The sequence below is a fragment of the Carya illinoinensis genome, chromosome 13 (genome assembly GCF_018687715.1).
Source record: "Carya illinoinensis cultivar Pawnee chromosome 13, C.illinoinensisPawnee_v1, whole genome shotgun sequence".
Classification (NCBI taxonomy): Eukaryota; Viridiplantae; Streptophyta; class Magnoliopsida; order Fagales; family Juglandaceae; genus Carya; species Carya illinoinensis.
Genome location: NC_056764.1, coordinates 7,321,908 through 7,346,650, shown reverse-complemented (window position 1 = coordinate 7,346,650; position 24,743 = coordinate 7,321,908). Strand labels below are relative to the sequence as shown.

Below are 24,743 nucleotides of genomic sequence, written 5' to 3'. Positions count from 1 at the left end.
ACATGAAATTTTTATTTAAATTTTGAGAAGATATAAGAATTAAGAGATTGACACCAATTTAACATCTAAACCGGGCTTTAATTTGCTGCTCCTTAGGTTCAGTTTGGCCACTAAAATTTCTCATATTAAATACAAAATTTTATACAAAATTCTTATTTTATTATTACAATTTTTTTAAATCTTCATATAAAATATAATAAATAATTCAATTTTTTTTAATTTTTTTAAATTTTAAAACAATAATATTATTAAAATATAATATTTTAATATTTTATCTTAAAATTTAAATTCTTATATAAGAACTTTTAGTAGCCAAACTGAAACTTAGTCATTTCAATGCGTATTTGAAAATTGCAAAGTCGAAGAAGAAAATGTTTTCTTGGACTGCCTTTTAATGGTTTCAATCTCAACTTTGTATCCTAAACTGTCAAGCAATTTTAATGATCATTTTTATTATTTAAAATAGATTAAAATTATATAAAATTATATAACGTGTAAATGTTGTGTAATTATTTTTAAAAAGAATAAAATTTATTATTATAAAATTAATCTTTTTTATATAAATTCTATATTTATTAATTATTTTAAAAGATTACGTGATATTTATACAATTTAAAATTGTAAATATAATTTCTCTTAAAAATATAATATTATTCTTAAATAATTTTATTAAATTAAAAAAGAAGATAAAAAAATGAGAAATTTAAAAAATAATATACTAATAAGTATGAAAAAGTTTGAAAAAATGAAAAACAAACAAATTAAATTTGTAAAAGAGTAACAAAAAAGATACATTTACACATTTTCTAAAAAAAAATGTCAAAATACTTTCTCCTTAGTTTAAAAAAAAAAAAAAAATAACGGAATTCTTCGATCTAACCGTGGTTACTTCCAATTTTCGTCGGCAAATGTACACGGTACATCCGAAGAACAGCAAATATCTGCGTTGCCCGCTCTGCTAAATCCGAAACCCCAATTTTTTTCGTTTTCTTTCCGTTTTTTCCCTGTTTGGATCTCGATCCTAAATCCGAGTTTTGTTCTCTCTGTGCTTTTCTGGGTATAAAACCCAAGAAGAATAAATCCCGCTAGTTTTCGACTCTCTGAGATCTTTCATGGCGTCCTCCAGCAAAATAGATTCCCTTGCAGAAGACGAGCCTCCGGAAGAGGAGGCATGTCTTTCATTTCCACCGAGTTATAACTATTTATTATTAGTAGTATTAGAATTCCATCTACACTCTTGACCATTCTAATTGTATTGTTTGATTTGCAAATTTAATTATTGTACTTAATTCTCTGCTTTCGCTTTATCGAGTTGAGCTGAATTCCTGAGTTAATCTGATATCCAAAATCGAATTTGGATTTTTTTTTTGGGGTGTTTTTCGATTGCATATTAGTGCAGGTTGAGCACTTCGATGATTTCACGCTCGCCTCTTCATGGGAAAGGTGATTTAATTATATGAACTACTAACCACCTGAACTTGCTGTATTGTTGGAATGTAGCGGAACAAATCTGATACTAGCAAATTTCACATTTCCAGGTTCATTTCTGAAATAGAGGCGGTTTGCCGGCAATGGATGGCTGATGGTCCAAAAAATTTGTTGGTATGGTTTCTTGGATTTGGAATGCTCGACATATACATTGTGGGAATTGGATCATAGAAACAGAAGCATACTCATTTTGATAAAATCTGTTTCTTTTGTTTTTTGCTACCTTATTTACCTTTGTTACCTGCCAAATCGTTGTTAGAAGTGAAGCACCATCCAATCTTGTCCTCTAATGTGAATATACATATTACTTGGTTGTAGGAAAAGGGTGCTGTTCACCTGGAATATTCTAAGAACTTATATAAAGTCAAATCTGAGTTGAAGTATGCCTCAAAAAGCTATTGCATCGAGCACTACTTTGAGAAAACCAACAATGACAGTACGTCAATATTTTTCTTGGTGATTTATTTTATTGTTTGCATATTGTGGATACTCATACTTCTTATCTATCTGAATTCTGGTTGACACAGGCAGAGTTTCAGACTGGAACTTCAATTTGCATGAGTTGCAGTTGTGTTTTGGGGTTAACGATTTTTTGGTGTGTTTTGACTTGTCATCTTGCACTTTGTATGACAAATTTGAAGTTTTTATTATTTTTTTTATTATTATTTTTTTTTTAACTTCACAAAATGTGCTTGCACCACAGGTGATTGCTCCTCAAAGTGCTAGTGGTGTAGTACTTGATGCACCGGAGGCTAGCAAGCTTTTAAGTGCAGTTGCAATTGCTTTGACAAATTGTTCAAGGTAGGCCTCTCAGTTGAAGATTTTTCCACCTAACTATTGGTGAATTATGGCTCTCTATGTCCTACACCCTGGCTGGGTGAGTTGGCGCATTTCAAATTAACCTGGTGCTTCCAACCTGGTCATTTTTTTTTCTATATTTTTTGCCTGAATGGCCATGCACTTTCCTAAGATTTGAAGAATAAATGTCTACCTCTAATATTTCCTTTTGGTATCTTGTATTTAAAGCATAGCGACATATGTTTTAAAATTAATGAGAAAGTTTCTTGCACTATTGGGGAACCTACTGAGACTTTCTTTTTCTCATATCCACCTCTTCCTTCTCCATTAATTTTAGGACAACTTTTTTCACACTGGTATTGATGAACAGTTTACGATGCCATTTGATACTGTACGATTAACTTATATTTGTATTTTACCTGTGGGTAACTTATCCTGAATCATATCACTTACACACTTGGGACATACAGTTTGTTGCCTGCACTTGTTCCAGTACATGATCCTTCTAGGAAAGCATACATTGGCATCCAAAATATGGGAACTGTTTTCACCAGAAGATTCGAGGCAGATCATATTGGTACACAGGTTCCAGTAAAACTTATGCATTTGGAAGGATTGTACGAGTTGTTTATTTCAAAGTTTGTAAGTGTTCACGTTACTTTACATTTAGGAAATGATGATATACCTTTAGCCGTGTTATGGAGTTGGCAAATTATTGATTCTATTGCAACTATATTATGCTTTGAAACTGATCAGCTTCACTAACTAACAACTTCCCTGGCTTGTATCAATCTCTTAATTGCTCTCTTAGTTGATTAATTAACCATACATCAACTCTAGCACCTAGGTTGAAAGTAAAAATTAATTGATGCAATCTATGTGACAATATTGTACTTCAAGTACCTTGAGGGCACAACCTTTATTTCTTGATTTATCCTATTTGTATACAAAACTGTGAATATTCTCCATTAATATGTAATCTAGTTAAAACACTTAGGTTAGTCTCTCTCTCCTCTTTTCTCTCCGTACACTTGGCGATAATTTTCTCTGACTTCTTTGTGAAAACACCAGTTCTGTAACAACCATGGGTGGGCTTAGTAGATGATGGCTTAACTTCCTTATAATTCGGATGGGATTATTAAGAGAACTTGTGATCGAATCAAAGTTGTTCATCCTTGTTAAGGAAGGTAGGCAACTTTGTATTATCGAAAGAGGATGGAAGAATGAGCAGGAACTATGGATGGGAGAGAACACTGTCTAGTGGCTTAGAAAGGCATTGGATGCAAGTCTGAGTGGTGAGGAACGGGAGGTTTATAGTAGCATCAGGGAGGGACATCGGCGTTACCTTGCACAGAGGTACTCCAATGGTAGGGGTTGTTTCGTGGTGGTGTCTGTGTATCGGGAGGGTGGTAGGAGAAGTTCCATTATTATTCCAGAAGGGGAAGGGGGTAGAGGTTGGAGGAGAATGAGGGATGCGCTAGGGGAGTCTGTTCAAGAAGGAAGAAGAAGGTCGCCACGCTTGGAGGTGCTCAGCCATGGAAGAAGGTGGAAGCAACAAGGTCTTACAAGGATGTTGTGGTCCGAGATGGAAAGGGGGGTGGCGCTGGAAACACTGACAGGCGTTCGCCTCGAGCCACTCATGGCGTACGACACTCGGATGCAGGCAAGGAGGTTGACAGAGACGTGGGCTGGAAGGTGGAGGATTTGCAAAGACAAATATGGCAATTGTAGGGGGAGATGGCTGAGATAAAGGTGGTCGGGCGAAATAAGGCAAGGGACGTTGGTGAGTTGGGCTAGAAGGGGCCAGGCCAGAGGCCCACGTTTAAGGAAACGGGTAAAGGCAAGGGAGAGGCCCACAAAGTGTGGAGACAGGTGCCTAGGCCGAAGCATGGGGTGACTGGGCCGAAGTATGGGTCTCAGCCCAAGACCCAGGTCAATACTGGCGGGAGTAAGTTGTCGATGGGCCAGAAGGATAGGCTGTAGCACACAGTCTAGGGTCCCCAGCCCAGGACCTTCCAGCCCGTGCTCGTTGCTGAAAGCCCTAGGGCTTTGAACAGTGTAGCGCCGTGAGGAATTTACACGATTACTTAGCTACAACAGTTGCCGATGCAGGGGGAGTAGTCGAAGGGCCCCTAGAAATCGCTGATGTCAATGGTGGTGCTTGCCAATGATGGTCCGCACAAATGGGATGGTCGGAAAATGTCACCATATTGCTCTAAAGACTTAGCGAGTCGTTTGGGAGGGTCTTCTCCGCCAGCACATATAGTGCCAATGATATACGAGGTAGGGGCTGAGACTACCGTGGTGGCGGCGAACCCTTCCAAGTAGAGTTTTGTGGTGGCGGCGAACGATGACGGGCTTTTAATGGACTTGGACAATGAGGATCTGGTTTCTTCAGATGATGAAATGCTTTTGAGGCCTTTTCAGATCAATTCAGATCTCATCGGGGTGGACGAAATTTCAATGGTTGAAGATACATTTTGCACTCCTTTGAGTATAGTCCCTATACAGCCAGATGAGGAAGTAGTTCTCGATCAAGTGGTGGTTGCAGATCAAGTTGAAGTGGGTGAGCCTGTCCCTCTAAATTTCATGCTTCCAAGTCAACCCAGTGTTTCAGATTGGGTCTTTAACACGGTAAAGGATATTCAGCATTTAGTGGGACTGAGGTGCGAAGGTTATGAGGATCAGTTTATGGCTCTACTTACAGTAATTGAATCGGGCCACTAACAGCATAGGAAAGCAGGCTCAAAAAAGCAGAGAGAGCTAAGGAGGTTAACTTGATCCAAGAACTCGAAGGGTAGTGCAAGCAGGGACAGGACTAAAGGGAAGGGACATGCATATCCCAAATGAAACCAAAAACTGTATCATGGAATGTCTGTGGGTTGAATGAGGTCAATAAGCATCTTCAAATAAGACACTTGCTTTAAGAGTGGAAGGCGAATATAGTTTGTTTACAGGAGACAAAGTTGAAGCTTATTAATAGAAAAATAGTACGAAGTGTATGGAGTTGTTCTTATGTAGATTGGGTGTATTTGGCAGCGAAGGGGGCTTCAGGTGGTGTTTTGGTGATGTGGGATAGAAGAGTGGTGGAGAAAATGGAGGAGTTTATAGGGGTATTCTCTGTGGCTTGTTCCTTTAGAAGCGTGGCAGATGATTTTATATAGGCTTTTGCAGGTGTTTATGGTCCTAACTTAGACCATGAGAGAAGATTATTGTGGGATGAACTCGCTTGAGTACATACCTGGTGGGATCTCCCATGGTATATTGGTGGAGACTTTAATGTTATAAGATTTTCAATTGAGTGTTTTGGAAATAGAAGAATAAGGCTAGCTGTGACAAAATTCTCGGAGTGTATTTTTTATTCGAATCTTGTGGATTTACCACTAGCCCCCCGGGGGGGGGGGGGGGGGGGGGGGGGGGGGGGGGGGGGGGGGGGGGGGGGGCGCTTGCACTTGGTCTAAACTAGATAGATTTCTAATTTCTTCGGAGTGGGAATGCCATTTCCTGGATGTATGGCAAAAGAGATTACCTCGTTTGTGTTCAGATCACTGGCGTATTATGTTGGATTATGGAGGACTCCAAAGGCGGCGTAGGCATTTCAAATTTGAAAACATGTGGTTGAAGGTGGACGACTTTGAGGAAAGGGTCAAGCAATGGTAATCATCTTATCAGATGTAGGGAACCCCCAATTTTATTTTTACAGGTAAATTGAAAGCTCTAAAAAAAGACCTAAAGCTGTGGAATATGGAATATGCAGTCTTTTGGAGGTATAGAAGAGCATAAGAAAAGCAAGTTAATGGAGATATAGGGGCTGGAAAGGATACAAGAAGCCCGGTCCTTAACTCAAGAAGAAATAGCACTAAAATTAGAGCTGGAAGCAGAACTTGAAAGAATTGTTGTCTTATAAGAGACTTCTTGGTGTCAAAAGTCAAGAGCGTTATGGTTGAAGGAAGGAAACCGAAGCACTAAATTCTTTCACAGAGTAGCTAACTCACATAGGAGACACAACACCATTGAGATGTTGAAAATAGAGGGTGTTGAGTGTCGGGAAGGGCTAGAGATAAACAATCATGTAGTTGACTTTATTCCATTGAGATTAATGATGTATGTCGTCTGGAGAGGCCTTTTGAGGAAAGGGAGGTTTATGAAGTTGTGAGGAAAATGGTTAAAGACAAGGCTTCGGGTCCTGATGGTTTTTCGATGGGTTTTTTTCAAACGTGCTGGGTTGTATTAAAAGATGATCTTATGAAAGTGTTCCAGGAGTTTTACTCGGCTGGTAAGTTTGAAAGAATTTTGGCTTATTAGCTTAATAAATGGGGTATACAAGATTATATCCATGGTGTTAGCGAACCTTCCGAGTGAGGTAGTGGGGAAGCCAATCTCAAAACCCCAAAATGCATTTGTAAAGGATAGGCAAATCCTAGATGCAATCCTTATTGCAAATGAATGTATAGATAGTCACTTGAAAGCTGGCGATGCAGGGATTATGTGCAAGCTAGACATGGAAAAGGCGTATGACCATGTCAACTTGGATTTCCTTCTTGATCTTCTAGGGAAATGTGGTTTTGGGGAGAGATGGTGCTTGTGGATTAGGTGATGCATATCAACGGTGAAATTCTTCGTTTTAATTAACGAAAGCCCAACTGGTTTCTTTCGTAGCACACGAGGTTTAAGATAAGGAGATCCACAATCCCCATTAATCTTTGTTATTGAGATGGAGGTGTTGAGCAGAATGTCCTCGGCCCTGGTTGCGAATGGGTTGGTGGCTGGTTTTGCAATTGGCTCTCCAAATAGGGGACTTGTTAACATGTCTCATCTGTTGTTTGTAGATGATATTCTTTTTTTTTGTGAAGCAGATCCAAACCAGGTTTGAGTTTTGAAGGTCATTCTCCTTTATTTTGAAGCAACATCCGGGCTGAAAATTAACTCGGAAAAATTAGAGATGGTGTCTATAGGAGGAGTTCGGCATATCAGATAGTTCGCTAGCATTTTGGGATGTAAGATAGCCGTGTTACCTATGACATACCTGGGTCTTCTTTTGGGAGCGGCATCGAGAACAGCTTCATTGTGGGATCCAGTTATTGAGAGATTGGAGCGTTGTCTTGCAGGATGGAAGAGAATGTACTTTTCAAAAAATGGTAGGATTACCCTGATCAAGAGTACTCTTTCTAACCTACCTACCTATTTTTTGTCCTTATTTTCTATACCAACAAATGTGGCACTTCGCCTGGAGAAGTTTCAAAGGGATTTCTTATGGGGTGGAATGGGGGAGGAATTCAAATTTCACCTTGTTAAGTGGGAAAAGGTTTGTAGCCCGCTCTCGAATGGCAACTTGGGTATTAGAAATATGAGAACTTTTAATCAGGCGTTACTTGGTAAATGGTTGTGGAGCTATCATAAGGAACTTGAAGCCCTCTGGAAGATGGTGATCGAGAGCAAATGTGAGAGCCTATGGAGGGGTTGTTGTATAAAAGAAGTGAGAAGTGCGTATGGAGTTGGTTTGTGGAAACATATAAGAAGAGGGTGGGAGGTATTCTCTCAATATACTCACCTTTGTTTAGGAGAGGGAACCCGAATAAAGTTCTGGTATGACACTTGGTGTGATCATGTTACTCTAAAGGATTCTTTTCCTTCACTATTCCGAGTTGCAAGAGACACAGATGTTTCAGTGGCAGTTGTAATGGGGAGATCAGGGGAGCAAATTTAGTGGAACATCAACTTCAATAGGGCTGCACAAGATTGGGAGATGAGCAATTTTGAAGCTTTTTACAGCCTTTTGTATGCTAGTAAACCGTGTAACTCACAGGATAGGCTAAGGTGGACACCTGCAGGTAAAGGTACTTTTTTGGTGCCTTTTTTTTATAAGGCCCTTACCCAAGAGCCATCTATCCAATTTCCGTGGAGAAAGCTCTGGAGACATAAGGCGCCACCCAAAGCAGCGTTCTTTGTGTGGACTGCTTCCTCGGGTAAGATTCTCACAACTGAATTTGAGGAAATGTATGGTATTCATCACAGATTGGTGTTGCATGTATCGGTAGGAGGGTGAATCTGTGGATCATCTCTTAAGACACTGTGAGATAGCGAGAGGGTTATGGAATGAAGTCCTTGGCAGAGTTGACTTGGCCTAGGTTATGCTTGAGACTGTGGTAGTGGTTTTGGCTAGTTGGACAAATTTGAGAGGCATTCAACAGATAAAAGTAGTATAGAAGATGATCCTTATATGCATCATGTGGTGTTTGTGGCAAGAGCGCAACGAAAGGACATTTGAGGACAAAGAGAGATCGATGGAGGAATTGAAAGCTTTCTTTACTAGAACTCCTTGTACTTGGGCCGTGGTGATTGATTTCAATGGCTTAGACTTTCATGATTTTTTTATTTCCATTGCTCCTACATAGATAGGACAACTATACATTGTACCAGGTGTTTTTGCCTATTCATTGATTAATATATTACATTTTACTTATCAAAAATAAAAATAAAAATAAAAATTCTCCATTATGTTTTATGGACATCTTTTCATGCACTCTGTGCTTGTGTGATGCTGTCATGACCAAGTTTTTGCTTGAGTTTTCATACGAGAATCAAAGGGCCTTGCTCTTTCATGACTTTCATATTACATCATTGATTTATAATGATATCTCATCTGATGTTGAAGGCCTACTCCACACTGGACTTGTCTGTGCATCTTTTCAAAGTCAATTTTACGATGAAGCTAACGTACAGAACAATTCCCTATGATGATGACCATGATCTCCAAGGAACTGATGCTGAAATTACAGAACCTGGAGGAAGCCCTGGTAGTGACACCCACAACAGAGTGCAATGGGATGACGATTGTCCTTGGAGTGAGTGGTATTCTGCAGAGGACCCGATTAAAGGTACATTGTGTCTAGGATTTTTCATCATGCACCTATTTACTTTCTGAAGCTGTCATGTTAGCATCAGTTTCAGATGGTGTCCAGGATAATATCTGTGGATTCTCCTTCAAAAACATTGTAGTTTCCCTGCTAAAATGACTCGACATGATAGAAGCTTCTTTATTTTCTAATTTACCTGATCTCTTTTTCTTGCTATTTGGGGTTTAAAAACTTAAAATTGATAGAAGATTCTATCTTGATGAAAGCTTCTAAAGATCCTCTATTGTTTTAAGGTTGCCTTTGCTAGAGGATAATCGGTTCCTTTTGTTTCATGGTTCACTGCCTACAGGATTTGAATTGATTGCCCTGTGGTCAGAGAAGATGATTGAAAGCTCTCTGCAAATGGCCGAATTGGAAAATGATTCACCTCATGATGCTGAGAAGTGGATACTATTTCCCAAATTTTCTCAAAATTTGTAAGAATTCATTTTGTTAGATGTAATTCAGTAATATTATGTCACAATAATATACTTATAGCCAAGTATGCTTGTCATGGTTGTTAGGCGTGTGATATTGAAAACACTTGTTGTTACTGGTTCTGACTATTCACCCTCTGATGAAAAATAATTATCCAGACAAACTGCCTAGAACTCTTTTTAGATTGTATTTCTTTTTTATAAGCTATTGTTAAAGTAGTTGTTGCAGTTTTTTTTATAAGTAGTTGCTGCAGTTAGTCTCTATTAAACAGACTAGTTTGATGAAACTAAAATTTTATACAGCATTAACCTTTTTTTTCCTAAGTAGCAGATTATATTAATAAGAATAGGCATAGCCCAAAGTACAGTACACAGATGGTATACAGCATTAACTAAAAGTTGATACATGGTATTAATGTTGTCTGACTTGAGTCAGTGCTGAAAACTAATTTTAATATATGTTAGTCTATAACACAGATATAAATTTTCTTCACATTGTTAATATATTTAAATTTTATGTATATTAAAAATTAAAATGTGTATTAGTTTTGTCTAGTTAAATTTTAATTGAAGTAACTAACGTTATTTTGGCTTGCAGAAGACTTCTTCTCTGGATGCATGTTATAAAGGAGTTGTAGTTTAGATTGGATATACGGATAGTAATCTACTCCCCCCCCCCCCACCCCACCACCATCATCTCCCCTCCCCTCCCTCTCCCCCCCCCCCCCCAGCGCGACTCTTCTCTTATGCTGAAACTCCTATGGATTTTACTCCCACACCTCACATACTTACTGTGTATGTATTTTGTCTTCTTATCCTGAATTCATGTGGAGCTCTTCATTTTCTCCTATAGAATCTTTCTAAATTCCCCTCATGTAATTAAATGATTCAATGGGATCTCAATAATAACTGTTTAGAGTTTATGTTTCGTAGCTTTGGTTAGTAGCAAAAGGTATAAATTTTGTTGTGGCATAACTTAGTTCTGACTTTTTCTGCCAGTATAATTTGGTTATTCTCTCCTGATAGTATATCCATTTCTCTTCTCATGCCTCTAAAATGATGTTGATATGATTGAAATGTGTAACATCTTACAAGCTTTTTCTTTTTTTGGGTCAGAAGTGATGGTTCCAAAGGAAACCAAATTGGATTTTCTTCCCAATTGCACCTTTTGATTGATGCATTAGATATGTCATTTGAGGCTCCATTTATCGAAGATTTTGTTTCAGGTTTGAATAATTATTTTCTAGTGGTTGTATCAGATTCCTTATCTAAATATATTGGATTATTTGTGGCTTTTAGTCCTTTTCTTTACGTGATGTTATTTTTTTATTGCATCATTTTTCAACTTCTTTTTCATCTTTATTTTGTATCAGTCGAAAACACAGGTCCTGATAATTTGAAGACCTCAATGATTATACCTCCACCTACAGTCATTGATCGTGTACTTAAAGAACTTTTCCACGAGGGTACTTTCTACAATTTTTAGCTTCTGTTCATGCGGTTGATAACTGTTGCATGTTGCAGGCCTGGGTATAATATGATAAACTTCATTGCATTGATAAATCACCATCTTTGGTGATAAGGTGGTTTGTACATTATAGTGATTTCTTCTGATTATGACAGATTATCTATGTTGGATCAGAGGAATCTACCTACCTATTAGCTTTGTTTTTGGTGTTAGGGTTATATTTCGTAGACTTGAAGCATGTGTTTACAACCTTGAAGTAGCTGTAGTTTTGGACTTGCTGTCACTTTCCACTGAGTATTGATTACGAGATAGTGATGTTTTCTTCTTCTGGTTCAGAGTCCAGTAACTTACAAAATAAAAATATATTTAATATATATTTCGATCCATTATTAGGCCACGTTTAGTTGCAAGACTCAGCTGAGATAAACTCAGTTCAGTCTAATTTTAAGTTGAGTCTAACATTCAAACATCCAACTCTCAAATTACTAAACTCATCTCAATTCAAAACCTTCTTACACGTGGGACCCACAACCTTTTTCAACTCAACACATCTTTATATGTAAGACCAACAACCTTTTTCAATTTTTCATAAATAATACTAAACTCATCTTAACATCCAAACACATTTAAACTCATTTTAGATGGGTTCCATATAATTCACTCCACCTACTCAACTCACTACTATTCATAAAGAACTCAGTTTAGCTCAACATCTAAACTTAGTTTTAGTCTAACAAACATGCAATTTTAATCAACAGTGAGAGATAGCATACTGAATGATTTGAGGAAGCTGAGCTGAAATAGCCCCCTGGGAAGTAACTTAAGTAAGACACTTCCATTCAACGGCGGAACTATGTTAAGCTTAGTGGGCCCCCCCAATTTTTTTTAAATTCAAAATACCCCTCAAGTTTTTCCCATAATTCTATATAAATAGAAAATGGCCCCCCCAAAAAAATTATAATCCCCATATTATTTCCAAAATTTCTATGTACATAGAAATCTCTCTCCAATTTCTTTCTACAGTTCCAAAATTTTGTATAATTTCTATATATTATCTATTTTCTATGATGTGGTCCCTCAAAGATTATATTAAAATTAAGTTTACGAGAAATAATAACTTTATTAATTTGGATCACAAAATTTTTTTTATTATACAATATTATAATTCTTAATATGGAATAAAATAAATAAAAGAAAAATCATTTTAACTTTAATTATCTATATGAAAAATAGTTGAGAAGTTTGATCCTCTAAACTTCATTGAGCTAGAAAAAAATTTATTTAAGGTCTCAGTTGTAGTATTATGTGCTTAATATGACACCAAAATATCTAGATTTAATATAAAACTTGATAAACTAGCTTACTTACTAGAATGAAAGATGTGATTCTAAAGGATGATTTGATAGTTTCTATGAAGAAACAAATTCTAAACATTTCACTACAAATATAATAATGGATGAATTTTATTCCATGAAACACCATTGTTAGAAATTTGAAACATATGTTAAAGTTATATTTTAAGAATTTTATTTCTACATGTATATAGCAACTTATTGAGATCTGATTTTTATATATAATTATGTTTTTATGGTTTTTTGTGTAATTAAGATTAATATTTATCTCTTTTTATTTTACATAAATGTGTCGCACCTTCCCCCCCCCCCCCCCCCTCTTCAAAAAAAAGAGGTAAAATTTCTGATTCCACCACTGCTTCCATCAAAAAAAAAAAAAAAAAGAGGAAGAAGGAAAAAGAAAAGATGATCACATAATGGGAAGAAAACTTGTGTTTACTTATACAAACCATACAATAAGCCAATGAGTTTAAACTGAAGCAAAACTTTTAACGGTAACTGTGGAGCCTAAGGTTGTGGGTTCAAGACTTAGTGGATGCACGTGTACTTACCAATAAATGGAGAAAAGGAACCGCCTTCCTTCTATTTCTTTGATCATTTATATGAGTGAAAAATCCCTGATACTTATAATGTGATGATATTATTGTTGCTACTCCTTGTACTCTGTGTAGGAGTGCGAGACCCAGATTTTGCCAAGGGTGGGCATAAGAGTTCTCGAGCTATTAAAGGCGCACCTCTTCAATCTCTGTTTGTACAGTTTTGTTTAAACTGTCTTTGGTTTGGCAGCTGCAACATACGTGGTACGTATAGTTGAGTGAATAAACATGTTAAAGAAAGTTATATTATTATCAGTGCCTGCTCTTTTGATCAATAAAGATTTGTTTACCGATAAAAAAAAAATTATCAATTATGGGGCTGCTACTGAGAAATGTATCCCCTGGTATAGAGCTATTTTCTTATGACTGGTTTTGGTTTTGTTTACGTGTTATCAGCTATTGCGGTGCTTTGGATAGAGTTTGTTCGAGAAGTTCGGTGGTGTTGGGAAGAGTCACAGCCATTGCCCAAAATGCCAGCTAATGGTTCAATTGACTTATCCACTTGTTTGATTAACCAGAAACTACAAATGGTAAAAAGATGCATATTTCTTCCAAGGAACTTTGGTGTAAACTGTTCCTTTGCATAGGAATTAGGTTTTAAAAAGTACATTGCATCCTTATTTTCTGACACACTGGGGAGCCATATTTTATATAAGTTTAAAATAAGTTGCTGCATTTCCTGACTATAGAGGAAGTCATTGCTTTAGCACAATGCTGAATGCATATGCTAAATGGCAAAAACTTCCGTGTTTAAAACTTTAAGCCTTGAGAATTTGGAGATGGCATGATGTGAAAAAAGAATGATATGCGCATTTGCATTCGTTTGGGAGTTCTTAGGGATTCTAGTGCCGAAAACAGTGAACTATTCATTGGGTCTACATGTAACATTTTCATAAACAATATTGCTTCAAATATTACATTTTACATACATTATGCCAGCAATTTCTGGCAATTTGTATTGAGATCCAGGCATACCAGACGTTTTGTCAGAGGTTTAGTGGCATTTCTTGTCTATTCTCTGAGCTAATTAATCATTTTAATGTGGTTTCCCAGTCAAATTGTGAATATTTACATTTTTCACTTTGTGTTGCCATTATCAATTTTGGCTTGTTTATTATTCCGATTTGGTGATGGAATAGATGAGCTATATATTTTGCTGTCAAATAAGCTATGAAACTGGCCACCATAGGTTATAGCAGCATGTCTTTTAAATTTAGTTACAAATGTTGTGTATGGACTGTAAGGACTTGAAGATCTGTTACCTTTCTTTTATCTGGAAATTGTCTTGTTCAGCTTGCAATATGCATTGAGAGGAAGCTTGAGCTGAATGAAGACTACGAAGATTGTATTGGAAGCATGGATCAAGCTTCTCCTCGTACAAAGGTCACAACAGTGTTCTTGTATACCTTGTTGTTCTAGGGCTTATACTGTTTACTCTGTTTCATTGTTTGCATTTGGCGTTCAGTGTTTTTTTTTAACCTTTTGCAGGAGGAGGATTCAGTTGCAGAGGACTCAGACCCATCCATAGTTCTAACACCTGGTGAAGATTTTGAGGGGAAACGTGACAGGTGAACTAAAGCAAGTGAGAACTAACTTTATTTTCTTCATTAACAATTGGCTGGCCTTAGATGGGGTTATTGAGTTGTCTTGGCTTTCTTCTATTTCTTTTATTTTTTATATTATTGTTAGAGGTCATGGTTGTAGTAAGTGTAACTTGCGAGGGTATAATCATCAATTGGATGTAGTATATATATGCTGTTGTACATCAATGAATAAAAGAAGTGAAGTATTGTCCCTCCATAAGTTTCTACATGGTATTAGAGCTCACGGTTGTCGGATGGTGGTAAGTGGTGTACAGTGGTTCACATCGAAATCGAGCTCAATGTGGTCTGAACTCTTAGGAGTGTTTTCCGATGTCATATTTGACTTTTGTTGCTGGATCTAAGCTCACCAGTGTTTGCGGCTGCCAGATTCGAGTTTGTCGTCATCCTCTGCGCATCCCAGTGGCTTCTCTCTTCGTTGTTGGCTGCCCCTAGGTATTTGAAGTTGTTTCCGGCAAGTTTTCGGTGTTGTCTCGGTATTGGCACCAAGGGTGAGTTCCCTATCATTGTCTCTGCATTCCAGGTGTTCCCTGTCTTCAGCTTCCGCCGAAAGTGTTGCTTTTCGCCGGCAACATCAAATGGACATAGTGTTTGGTTGCAAGGATAACCAATCCCATCCTCAAGTGCGAATAACCCCAACTTGGAGTAAGAGCTTGTTCCTAATCCGGAATAAAGCCTATTTGGTAATGAGGATAAGGTAATTCCCATACCACTTATTCTCGTTTAGGATAACCTAATCCGGTTTTGAGTTTAGGTTGAAGTTGGTTTCAGCTGATACTTGATACAAACCGATACTGGTCGATACATACAGATACAAACCCAATACAAGCCGGTTCCGAGCCGATATCGGCCAAACAATGCAATTTAGAGTCGATCTATGCCGATACATTGTAATTATGACCGATACAAGACCGGAATTTTGTTATTCGGGTTGTTTTTGGGATACTTGGGCTAAGTTTCTACATTTCCATATTGTGTTTCTCGGATTTTCAAGTTGAACTGTGGTTTTTCTCATATTTTGTGTGGAGTTTCAACTTCCAAGTTCAGTTGTGATATTTTTTCTGCATCCATGATAACTAAATTTGAGTCACAGTTATATGATGCAGTTGCCTCCTATGTTGCTCCTAGTAGGTGTGGAGGCCGAGGTGGTAGAGGCTCACGTGGGGAACGTGACGCCAAAGTTAATCGCACTCGAGGTCAAGAATCTCGTAAGTGCACCCATTGTGGTCGCACTAACCACTCGATAGACTATTGTTGGGATCTACATGGTAGACCATCGAAATCTGCTAATCAAGTCATTTGGCAAGATATGATTAGTATATCAAAGGATGAGTATGATAAGCTTTTGGGTCGCACACGGGTTTCATCTTTCACAACTACTCTTGCCCAATTAGGTACAACGTTTGCATATCTTGTCTCATCCACTCAAAATCCATGGATCATTGATTCAGGAGCTATGAACATCTGACTGGTTGGTCCTCTATTTTATCTAAGTTAGATACTGTGAAATCTCCAAAAAAGTGTTTCTCTCGCTAATGGACCATGGTTCTCTTGCTAAAGTTACAAGCATTGGTACGAGGCATGAAGCTGGCGGTCTGTATTATTTTGATGTTAAACAGTCACCCATTTGAGTGCTTACATCCTCCTCATCGTCTGTGTATGAATGACACTTTTGCCTTGGTCACCCCCCTCTTTCCCTTTTGAAGCGTTAGGTTAGGAATTTAGGAAATGTGTCTCCATTTCCTTGTGAAGCATGTCAAATTAGAAAATATCATCATGTGTCTTTTGTACCTTTAGTTGATAAACAAGCATCGAGTTCGTTTGAATTAGTTCACTTTGATATGTGGGGACCAATCAACATTGAATCAAATAAGTTTTAGTATTTTGTCACATTTGTTGATAACTACTCTAGTGTGACATGAGTGTTTCTGATGAAGGCAAGATCTAAATTTCTTTCCATATTCAAAGTGTTTTGGAAATAAATTAAAACTTAATTTAACAAAAGGGTTCAGGTTTTGCGTTCTGATAATGCTATAGAATATCAATATGGTGCCTTTGCTACTTATTAAGTAATAAAGGAATTGTTCATCAAACTTTATGTTCTTATACACGCCAACAGAATGGGGTGGCTGAACGCAAAAATCATCATTCGTTAAACATAACCCGAGCACTTTTACTGCACATGTATGTTCCTAAACGATTTTGGAATAATGGTATTCTTACTGCTTGTCATCTTATTAACCATATGCCTTCATCAGTTCTTGATGGTTCCTCTCCTTTCTCCATCTTGTTTCCTTCATCTCCACCATTTACCCTTCCTCCAAAAATCTTTAGGTGTGTTTGATACGTTCATAACCTTGGCCCAGGTTTTGATTAGCTTGATCCACATTCTACCAAGTGTTTTTTGTTGGTTATTCTCGAACTCAAAAAGGATATCATTGTTATAGTCTTGTTTTTAGACGCTACTTCACGAGTGCTAATGTTACCTTTTTTAAGTCCATACCTTATTTCTCGGACACAGTTTCGAGTGTTGAGTGTGATCCTTTACCATTACCTACTCTTACACTTTCTTCTTCACACTCACCCAACCTTACCCAACCCTCCTCAATGCCTCCCCCACTTCCTTTATAGGTTTACCTGCGTCACTTGCGGCCCCTGGCTTCCATGCCTTCACCAACCGTGTCTCCGTCTTCAGAACCTGAGTTACCTAGTACTTCAAACTCCCCACCTATTGCTCTCTGCAAAGGTACTCGATCTTATGTTACTCAACATCCTATTAGGATAGGTTTTGTAGCTAAGATGAGATACAAAATTCTCATCTCATCTCATCTCATCATTACAACTTTTTTAAATTTTCACATAAAATATAATAAACAATTCAACTTTTTCAAATTCCAAAACAATAATAATATTAAAAAATAATATTTTATTTAACTTTCAACTTTCATATAAAACAAAAAATTCTCATCTCACCATCCAAACCTATCCTTAGTTAATTTGTCTCATATTGTGCCTTATCTTCTTCATTCTCTTGTTTTACTTCTCAACTTTCAAAATTTTTTGTTCTTAAGACAGTTCAGGATGCTTTATCTAATCTGGGATGAAGGACAGCTATGAAAAATGAAATGGATGCCCTTCGCCATAATGGGACATGGGATCTTGTTCCACTACCACTTGATAAGCAACCTGGTGTTTATAAATGGGTATATAACATCAAATTTCATCCTGAGTGTTCAGTGGAATGTCTAAAAGCCCGCTTGGTTGCTAAGAGTTACACTCAAACGTATGGCCTGACTTTCTCTTCAGTTTCCAAAATCTCCTCTGTTCGAGTGTTGTTCTCTCTTGCTATTAATTTAGATTGACCTTATTTCAATTAGATGTTAAGAATGCATTTCTGCATGACGATTTGCATGAAGAAGTTTATATGGAGCAACCATCTAGGTTTGTTGCTCAGGGGGAGTATCGAGGTACTGTATGCAAATTAAAAAAGGTATTATATGGTTTGAAGAGGTACTGTATGCAAGTTAAAAAATGCATTATATGGTTTGAAACAATCTCCTCGAGCATGGTTTGGAAAGTTTTCTAATGTTGTATTAGCATTTGGTCTTCATAGATACCAAACAGACCATTCGGTATCTCACCTACATAATGATGCAAGTCACATTTTGTTGGTTGTATATGTGGATGACATTGTAATTACTGGAAGTGAATACTGGAATTGCTAGGTTGAAACGATGTTTACATGATCAGTTTTCAGACAAAAGACTTGGGTAAATTTAGATATTTCCTTGGAATTGAAGTCTTTAGATCTAAAGAGGGTATCGACCTATTTCAGAGGAAATATGTACTTGACCTTTTGGAAAAAACCGGCATGTTGGGTGCACGACCTATTGACACTCCTATAAACCCAAATCGTAAATTCTTGAAAGAGGAAGGGGAGTTGTTTGGAGATCCAGGTAGGTATCAAAGAGTTGTTGGGAAATTGAATTATCTCACTATCACTAGATTGAACATCTCTTATGTAGTGAGTGTATTGAGTCAATTTTTACAAACACCTAGGGTCTCACATTGAGATGCTGTAATTCATATTCTTTGTTACCTTAAGTGAGCCCCTGGCCTTGGATTGTTGTATCGACCAAATGGACATCTTAGGGTTGAAGCCTTTTCAGATGCTGATTGGGCAAGATCCCCTTCAGATAGAAGATCTATTATTGGATATTGTACCTCTGCAGGAGGTAACTTGGTTACATGTAAGAGTAAGAAACAAGTAGTAGTAGCTTGGTCTAGTGAGGAAGCTGAATAAAGGCCAATGACTCACACTACTAGTGAGTTGACATGGTTGCAACACTTCCTTCAAGAGATTGGGTTTCTAGATCCTATCTCTCCAATTCTTTTGTGATAATCAAGCTGCAATGCATATTGCCTTTAATCCTGTATTCCATGAGAGGACTAAACATATAGAGATTGATTGCCAATTCATTCGAGATAAGATACTAAGTGGTGACATTTCTACACCTTTTATGAAGTCTGCCGATCAACTCACAAATATGTTTACTAAGTCTTTGTATTGGAGTCAGTTAAAACTTATTTGTTTCAAGCTGGGTTTATATGATATATATACATATGCCCTAGCTTGAGGGGAAGTGTTAGGGGTCATGGTTGTAATAAGTGTAACTTGTGAGGGTATAATCGTCAATTGTATGTAGTATATATATGCTGTTGTACATCAATGAATAAAAGAAGTGAAGTATTTTCTCTCCATAAGTTTCTACAATTATAAACATCTATATTTATTTCTCTGAGTGATTCCTTTTAAGTGCACTGAGATTACATTCATCCTCCTTCTTGCCTTATGGGTAAAGATATGTACTTCCTTGCTTCTCCTTTCTTTCTTTCTTTCTTTTTTTTTTTTTTTTTTTTTTCTTGCTAAATGATGCATACTGTGTCCATCAATTCTTTCTCTTTTATGTAGATATAATTTGTTGATGTAGAAATTTTTTGTGATTAAAGCTTTCTAAGCTGTGAACTGTGACCATTGAAATATCATTTATCATTTTTATTGCCCCGCTGCAGTTGTCTATCTTTTGCCTTGGGAGAATTCTTATTCAATAGCTTTTAGACTTTAAGTTAACTATGCTTAACATTATGAAGGGAGAATTCTTATTCAATATCTTTTAGACATTAAGTTAACTATGCTTAACATTATGAAGGGAGATAATGAAGTTAAAACCCTAAAGGCTAATAGTCAATTTGTATGAAAATTTGGCTTTTTGTGTGGGATTGGTTGCCTCAAGTACAGTGTCTAGTAATGCAGGCTATTCTAATTGTAACAATTGCTGTGGTTGCCCTGACTTGCAACCTTAAGCGTCATCATCTCTTAGAAGAGAAGGGGGCTAAGCTCAATGGCATAGCATTTTGCTTGAATTTTGATATATCACAATCTGTCAAGTAATTAACGAAATATATGTACTTATAAAAAAAAAAAAATTAACGAAATATTTGCCATGTGTCCCCAAGCAACACAACACACTCAAAACTTGGAGTGTCAAAAATTTGACAAAACACAAAATGCCACATCAGCTCAAAAGATCATTGGAATTAATCAAAAATAATATAATGAAACAAAAAAAATACCCTCCCAAGCAGATAGGGGTATTTTTTTCTAAAATTGAATTAGTTATTACTTTTTTAGGTGACATTACTGTTTTTTAGAGCTAACATCGTGCATTTTTTTGTAGAGCCAGACATCACACATCATGACAAATATTATTTTTATTTGAAAAAATATGGACGGAATGATTTAATTAAAAAAAAAAAGAAGACTTTATTACAAAAAAATTGTTTGAACGTGTGGGAGTAATATAATAAAATTTAAAATCCAATAAGGCTTTTTAAAAAACATGCAAAACATAGGGATTATTTTACTTTTCCCCGGTTTGTGCATTACCTTTGGAACGATAAATTTTTATCCTAGGCATGTAAATTTGTGCATAACCCCATTCTTCATGATATTGTAGCCCCTTGACACCAGAGAATTTACATCATTCTGGAACAACCATGCCAAGATATAGTAGTGAGCCTGAAAAAGTGGTGTTGGCTGATCCTAAACCTTCAGACTGTATCAGGAGGGGTTCAGCTCGTGTGGTGGGGTCTATGATGCTTCTGAAGTCAAATCAAGAAATGCATGCCCCGTTCACTCAGGTTTCTCTAAATTTCGTTAGGCTACTTATAATCGTTACTTTTTTTAAGTTATTTTTTCTTTTTTTTTGGTTGTTGTGATTTGTCAAAGAACACAACAGTTCATCATTTTAAGTTCATCATTGTAGGATGCACCACTCATGACAGAAGACATGCATGAAGAGCGTCTCCAGGCTGTTGAAGCCTTTGGCGATTCATTTGTAAGCTTGTATTCTTTCTATCCTATATATCATGGCTGAATTCATAGGATTGACTGAAGAAGCATTGTCTGTCTTTCCATTGCAGAACTTTTCTGCTCCGTTGGAGAGAGATATCTTATCTTCAGGTAATAATCTCCAATTTCCATTTTTTTGTTACGGGTTTAGACTTGTACACGGACCATATTAATCATGTTTGTACCTTTGCACAATGATTGGCATTCTAAGCTCCATGACTGAAACCGCTGGCATGTGGAACTAATATAAAGACTAGAGGCATTACAAGAACTTGTTAGAATGCTTTACATCATGCCATTTCACGCACCATCTTTGGTTTAAATGAGAAATTGCTGCCATCAGATGCTAAGCTCTTTTTATTGTAGATAGCAACAATATCATTAGTCTTGAGCCAAAATTATATTTCTGTTGAATCCAACTGCATATCCTTTTATCTCTTACTTTTTTCAACCGAAGTTTTTCTCAGACGGCACATGTTCCTTTAAACAAAAATCAATCTTCTGTGTTCTCAGGTTATCTGTGTTGCTTGAACTGTTTTATTTTGCTCGATTATTTTTTCTCATTTTTTCCATGTTCTTTTTTCTGCCGTTTAGGTAACATCTATGACATAAAAATGAAGTAATATGTCCATTGTGTCTCATCTCTGTCAGTGTCATGGCCATGGATTGTATGTTTGTACTTTATAACAAACCGCTAGTACTTTTCAAAACATGTTCAGCTTGTTTTTCCAATGCCACAGTATACTTGGTCATTGACAAGCTTTGAAATTTTAATTAGACATGTCAGCATTTAAAGCAGCAAATCCAGATGCCATTTTTGAAGATTTTATTCGGTGGCATTCACCTGGAGATTGGGAGAATGATGATGCCCAAGAAAATGGATCAACTTACAAGCTTGCTATGGTGAATCCAAATAATGTTTGGCCTCCTCGAGGACGGCTTTCACAAAGAATGTCCGATCATGGAAATTTATGGCGAAATATTTGGAATGATGCACCTGCTTTGCCTGCTTCAGAGCAGAAGCCTCTCCTGGATCCAAATAGAGAAGGAGAGAAGGTAAGTTTCTTTGGAGAAATCTATATTTTGCTTGTTTACCCTAAAAAATCTTCATTGCTGTGGGTACTTTGGGAGGAGAGCATTGCTGTATGCTCTTCGTACTGCAATCTTCTTGTTTGACTACTGCGAGAACATGATGATTAGTTCAGATAAATAAATCCGGTTGATGATTTGAGCAATACCTGACCAAAAGTGCTCATCTTCAACCTTTCATGAATTTAGCTGACTGGCTTCATATAATTCTGAGCACACTAGTTTTCTTAAACCTTGTTGTTAGTTTATACGTTCTGAATGAGTGAAAGGTATCAGCATTACTCAAAAGGTCTCCTCTAACTCCAGAGTGCAAGGCTTAACAACTATATATCAAAAAAAAAAATTTCATAGGTACAAGTATATATCAAAATTCAACTTCACAATGTCATGAGATGAAGACATTAGTTCAGAGCATTATTCGTATGTGTAGTTTCACTCTCAACCCCTGTTTCCACATGCCCACCAGCGTTGGACGCCAAGAATGTACCTGGCTTGGCATTTCTTAGTGATGGCATATAAGTGAATACCATTATGATTTGATCAGCAAATTAACTTTTCAGTCATACGATGAACGATAAGTCACAAGACCAAATATATATATATATATATATGTATATACACATGAGCAAATACAAAATCTTTGTAGAAAGAGCCAAACAAACCTTGATTACTCAAGAGATTGGTTCCCTACAATGTTAGATCGATGGGATGTTGGTTAAATGCATGGATATCAAGGGAGCGGTTCCCTATGTTGTTGACAACCATTTATTCAGGTATAAAAAATAAAATAATAATAATATTTTTTTTAAAAAAAAAAGGAGAATAAGAAGAACATTTTAGGACATGACTTCAGAAATATTTTAAAAATGAGAGTAGATTCCAAAACAAACATGTTCGTGATACATGTTCTATTTTTTGCCACCGCATTGTTCCCTTCTACCCGAATAAAAATGGCTGTCAAATATAGTTGCCTATCAGCAAACAGCAAGTTTATGAAAAACTAATTTTGCTTGAGATGTGTTGTGTTTTCATATTTCTTTAATCTCACCCATGCTTTTGCATATTAATTTTTTACGGCACCGTTTTTTATTTTGCAGGTCCTTCATTACCTTGAAACATTAAGACCTCATCAGTTGCTTGAGCAAATGGTCTGCACTGCCTTCAGAGCTTCAGCAGACACTTTAAACCAGACTAATTATGGAGGCTTGAAGCAGATGACAACCAAAATGGAGCAACTTTACCTTACTATGGCATCTGTGTTGAAACCTGTGCAAGGCATCCCGCATCTTCCTTCTTACATCCTTTTTCTTTTATGAGCATCTTTCTTATGCCATCCTGCTTCCACTTCATACTTCTGAGAAAGTGGCTGAATGGGTTAGAAAGAAATAGTTCTGGGATCTACATTGACACTTTTAATGTTCATTGCAGCAAATCGTTTATCTGCTGGCAGTGAGATTTTTGAAGACCTAAGACGCCTGTGTGGCATTCTCGAACATGTTGAGAAGTTGCTGACTGTTGCGGCTTCTCTTCATCGTAAATTCTTGCAAGCACCACGCCTCTCTGAAGCAATATTTAGTGACTACTACAACTTTTATCTTCCAAGAATGCGAACAGGCTCCGTAGAGGACAAAGTTCAAATGGTAAAATGCCTTCAAACCATCACAACTCTTATTGTAGCAATCTAGCATATAAATCCTCAGTCCCTCTCATGTGTTTCTGGGTGTTGAAAAGGCTCCATTTGTTTGGACACATCATGCGATAGGTGGCCTCTATCTAGAAGAATGATTTTTGTTTTAATATTCGGCTAATCACAAGCTCGGAGGACTATTTAGTTGATGCTGGCAGAAACTCCAAATTTACTCTAGGTCATCCCTTCTGCAGGAACTCCTTAACTTGGACTGATTTATTTTGCATCTAATATCTCAGGAGTTTGACAAGAAGCAACAAGTAAGGATCCATGAGAGACGAGTTATATCAAATATGTTTACTCTTCCCACTGCAAACCAGTCATGGAGAAAAGTTCTGAGCATGGGTAATCTTCTCAATGGCCATGAACCAATCCTCAGAGAGATCATATTTTCCATGCGCGATAGAGTCAGTGGCAATCACTATGCAGCCCATACTCCTATGGTTTATCAACGGGAAATAGAAACATACCGTATGTATATCTGCGGAACCTCAAACGATCTCAGGGTAGCCCTTTCTGTTGTCTCGTGTGATTAGTCTCGTGAAATCCATGTAAAGAAATCATATTTGTTGGTGAGAAATTAGTTTGATTCATTTCTTCAAAGTTTATTGGAGAGAGTATCAAAAAATTATCCTTATTTTTTAGGACGACATAGAGAAATCCTATTGAATATGAAATTGGGTTATTCTGATTTACCCTGCTTTTGGAATGCCTATAATGTTACCCGTACCGCTTGATCTATGTTTGATATCAGCCCATTCACATTTCAACCATTGAATTGTGTATACAGCACTGATCACTAGATGCCAATGATCGAAGCCTCTGTTCAAGGAGTGAATGGCTGTCATTTGATTTTGTGGACAACCTTCTTTGACGCACTATGGATGACAATGGGAAACTTGGGAACTGTTGCGTCAAT

The 24,743-nt window shown here is 37.0% G+C and overlaps 1 protein-coding gene across 2 annotated transcripts; it reads left to right on the top strand.

Moving 5' to 3' along the window:
- The first annotated feature begins 866 nt into the window (after nt 1–866).
- On the top strand, nt 867–24,519 carry LOC122291662 (rab3 GTPase-activating protein catalytic subunit). 2 transcript variants are annotated; one of them, XM_043099504.1, is made up of 22 exons: nt 867–1,169; nt 1,400–1,443; nt 1,539–1,602; nt 1,807–1,924; nt 2,016–2,083; nt 2,192–2,289; nt 2,757–2,928; nt 8,942–9,164; nt 9,493–9,619; nt 10,739–10,845; nt 10,993–11,085; nt 13,111–13,239; nt 13,432–13,565; nt 14,329–14,418; nt 14,524–14,603; nt 20,654–20,837; nt 20,963–21,034; nt 21,120–21,159; nt 21,827–22,104; nt 23,235–23,412; nt 23,566–23,777; nt 24,064–24,519. In XM_043099504.1, exons 1-22 carry the CDS (start codon nt 1,113–1,115, stop codon nt 24,358–24,360), a joined length of 2,865 nt encoding a protein of 954 aa, XP_042955438.1. In that variant the 5' UTR covers nt 867–1,112; the 3' UTR covers nt 24,361–24,519. The 2 variants fall into 2 exon arrangements, with proteins under 2 accessions (XP_042955438.1, XP_042955437.1); XM_043099503.1 differs by having other exon boundaries at nt 10,736–10,845.
- Nucleotides 24,520–24,743: the final 224 nt, after the last annotated feature.

Coding starts and splice junctions, on each gene's coding strand:
- LOC122291662 (XM_043099503.1), top strand. CDS start 1,113: ATGGCGTCCTCCAGCAAAATAGATTCCCTTGCAGAAGACGAGCCTCCG. Junction 1,603..1,806: donor ATGGTCCAAAAAATTTGTTG/GTATGGTTTCTT, acceptor ACTTGGTTGTAG/GAAAAGGGTGCTGTTCACCT. Junction 9,165..9,492: donor TGCAGAGGACCCGATTAAAG/GTACATTGTGTC, acceptor CACTGCCTACAG/GATTTGAATTGATTGCCCTG.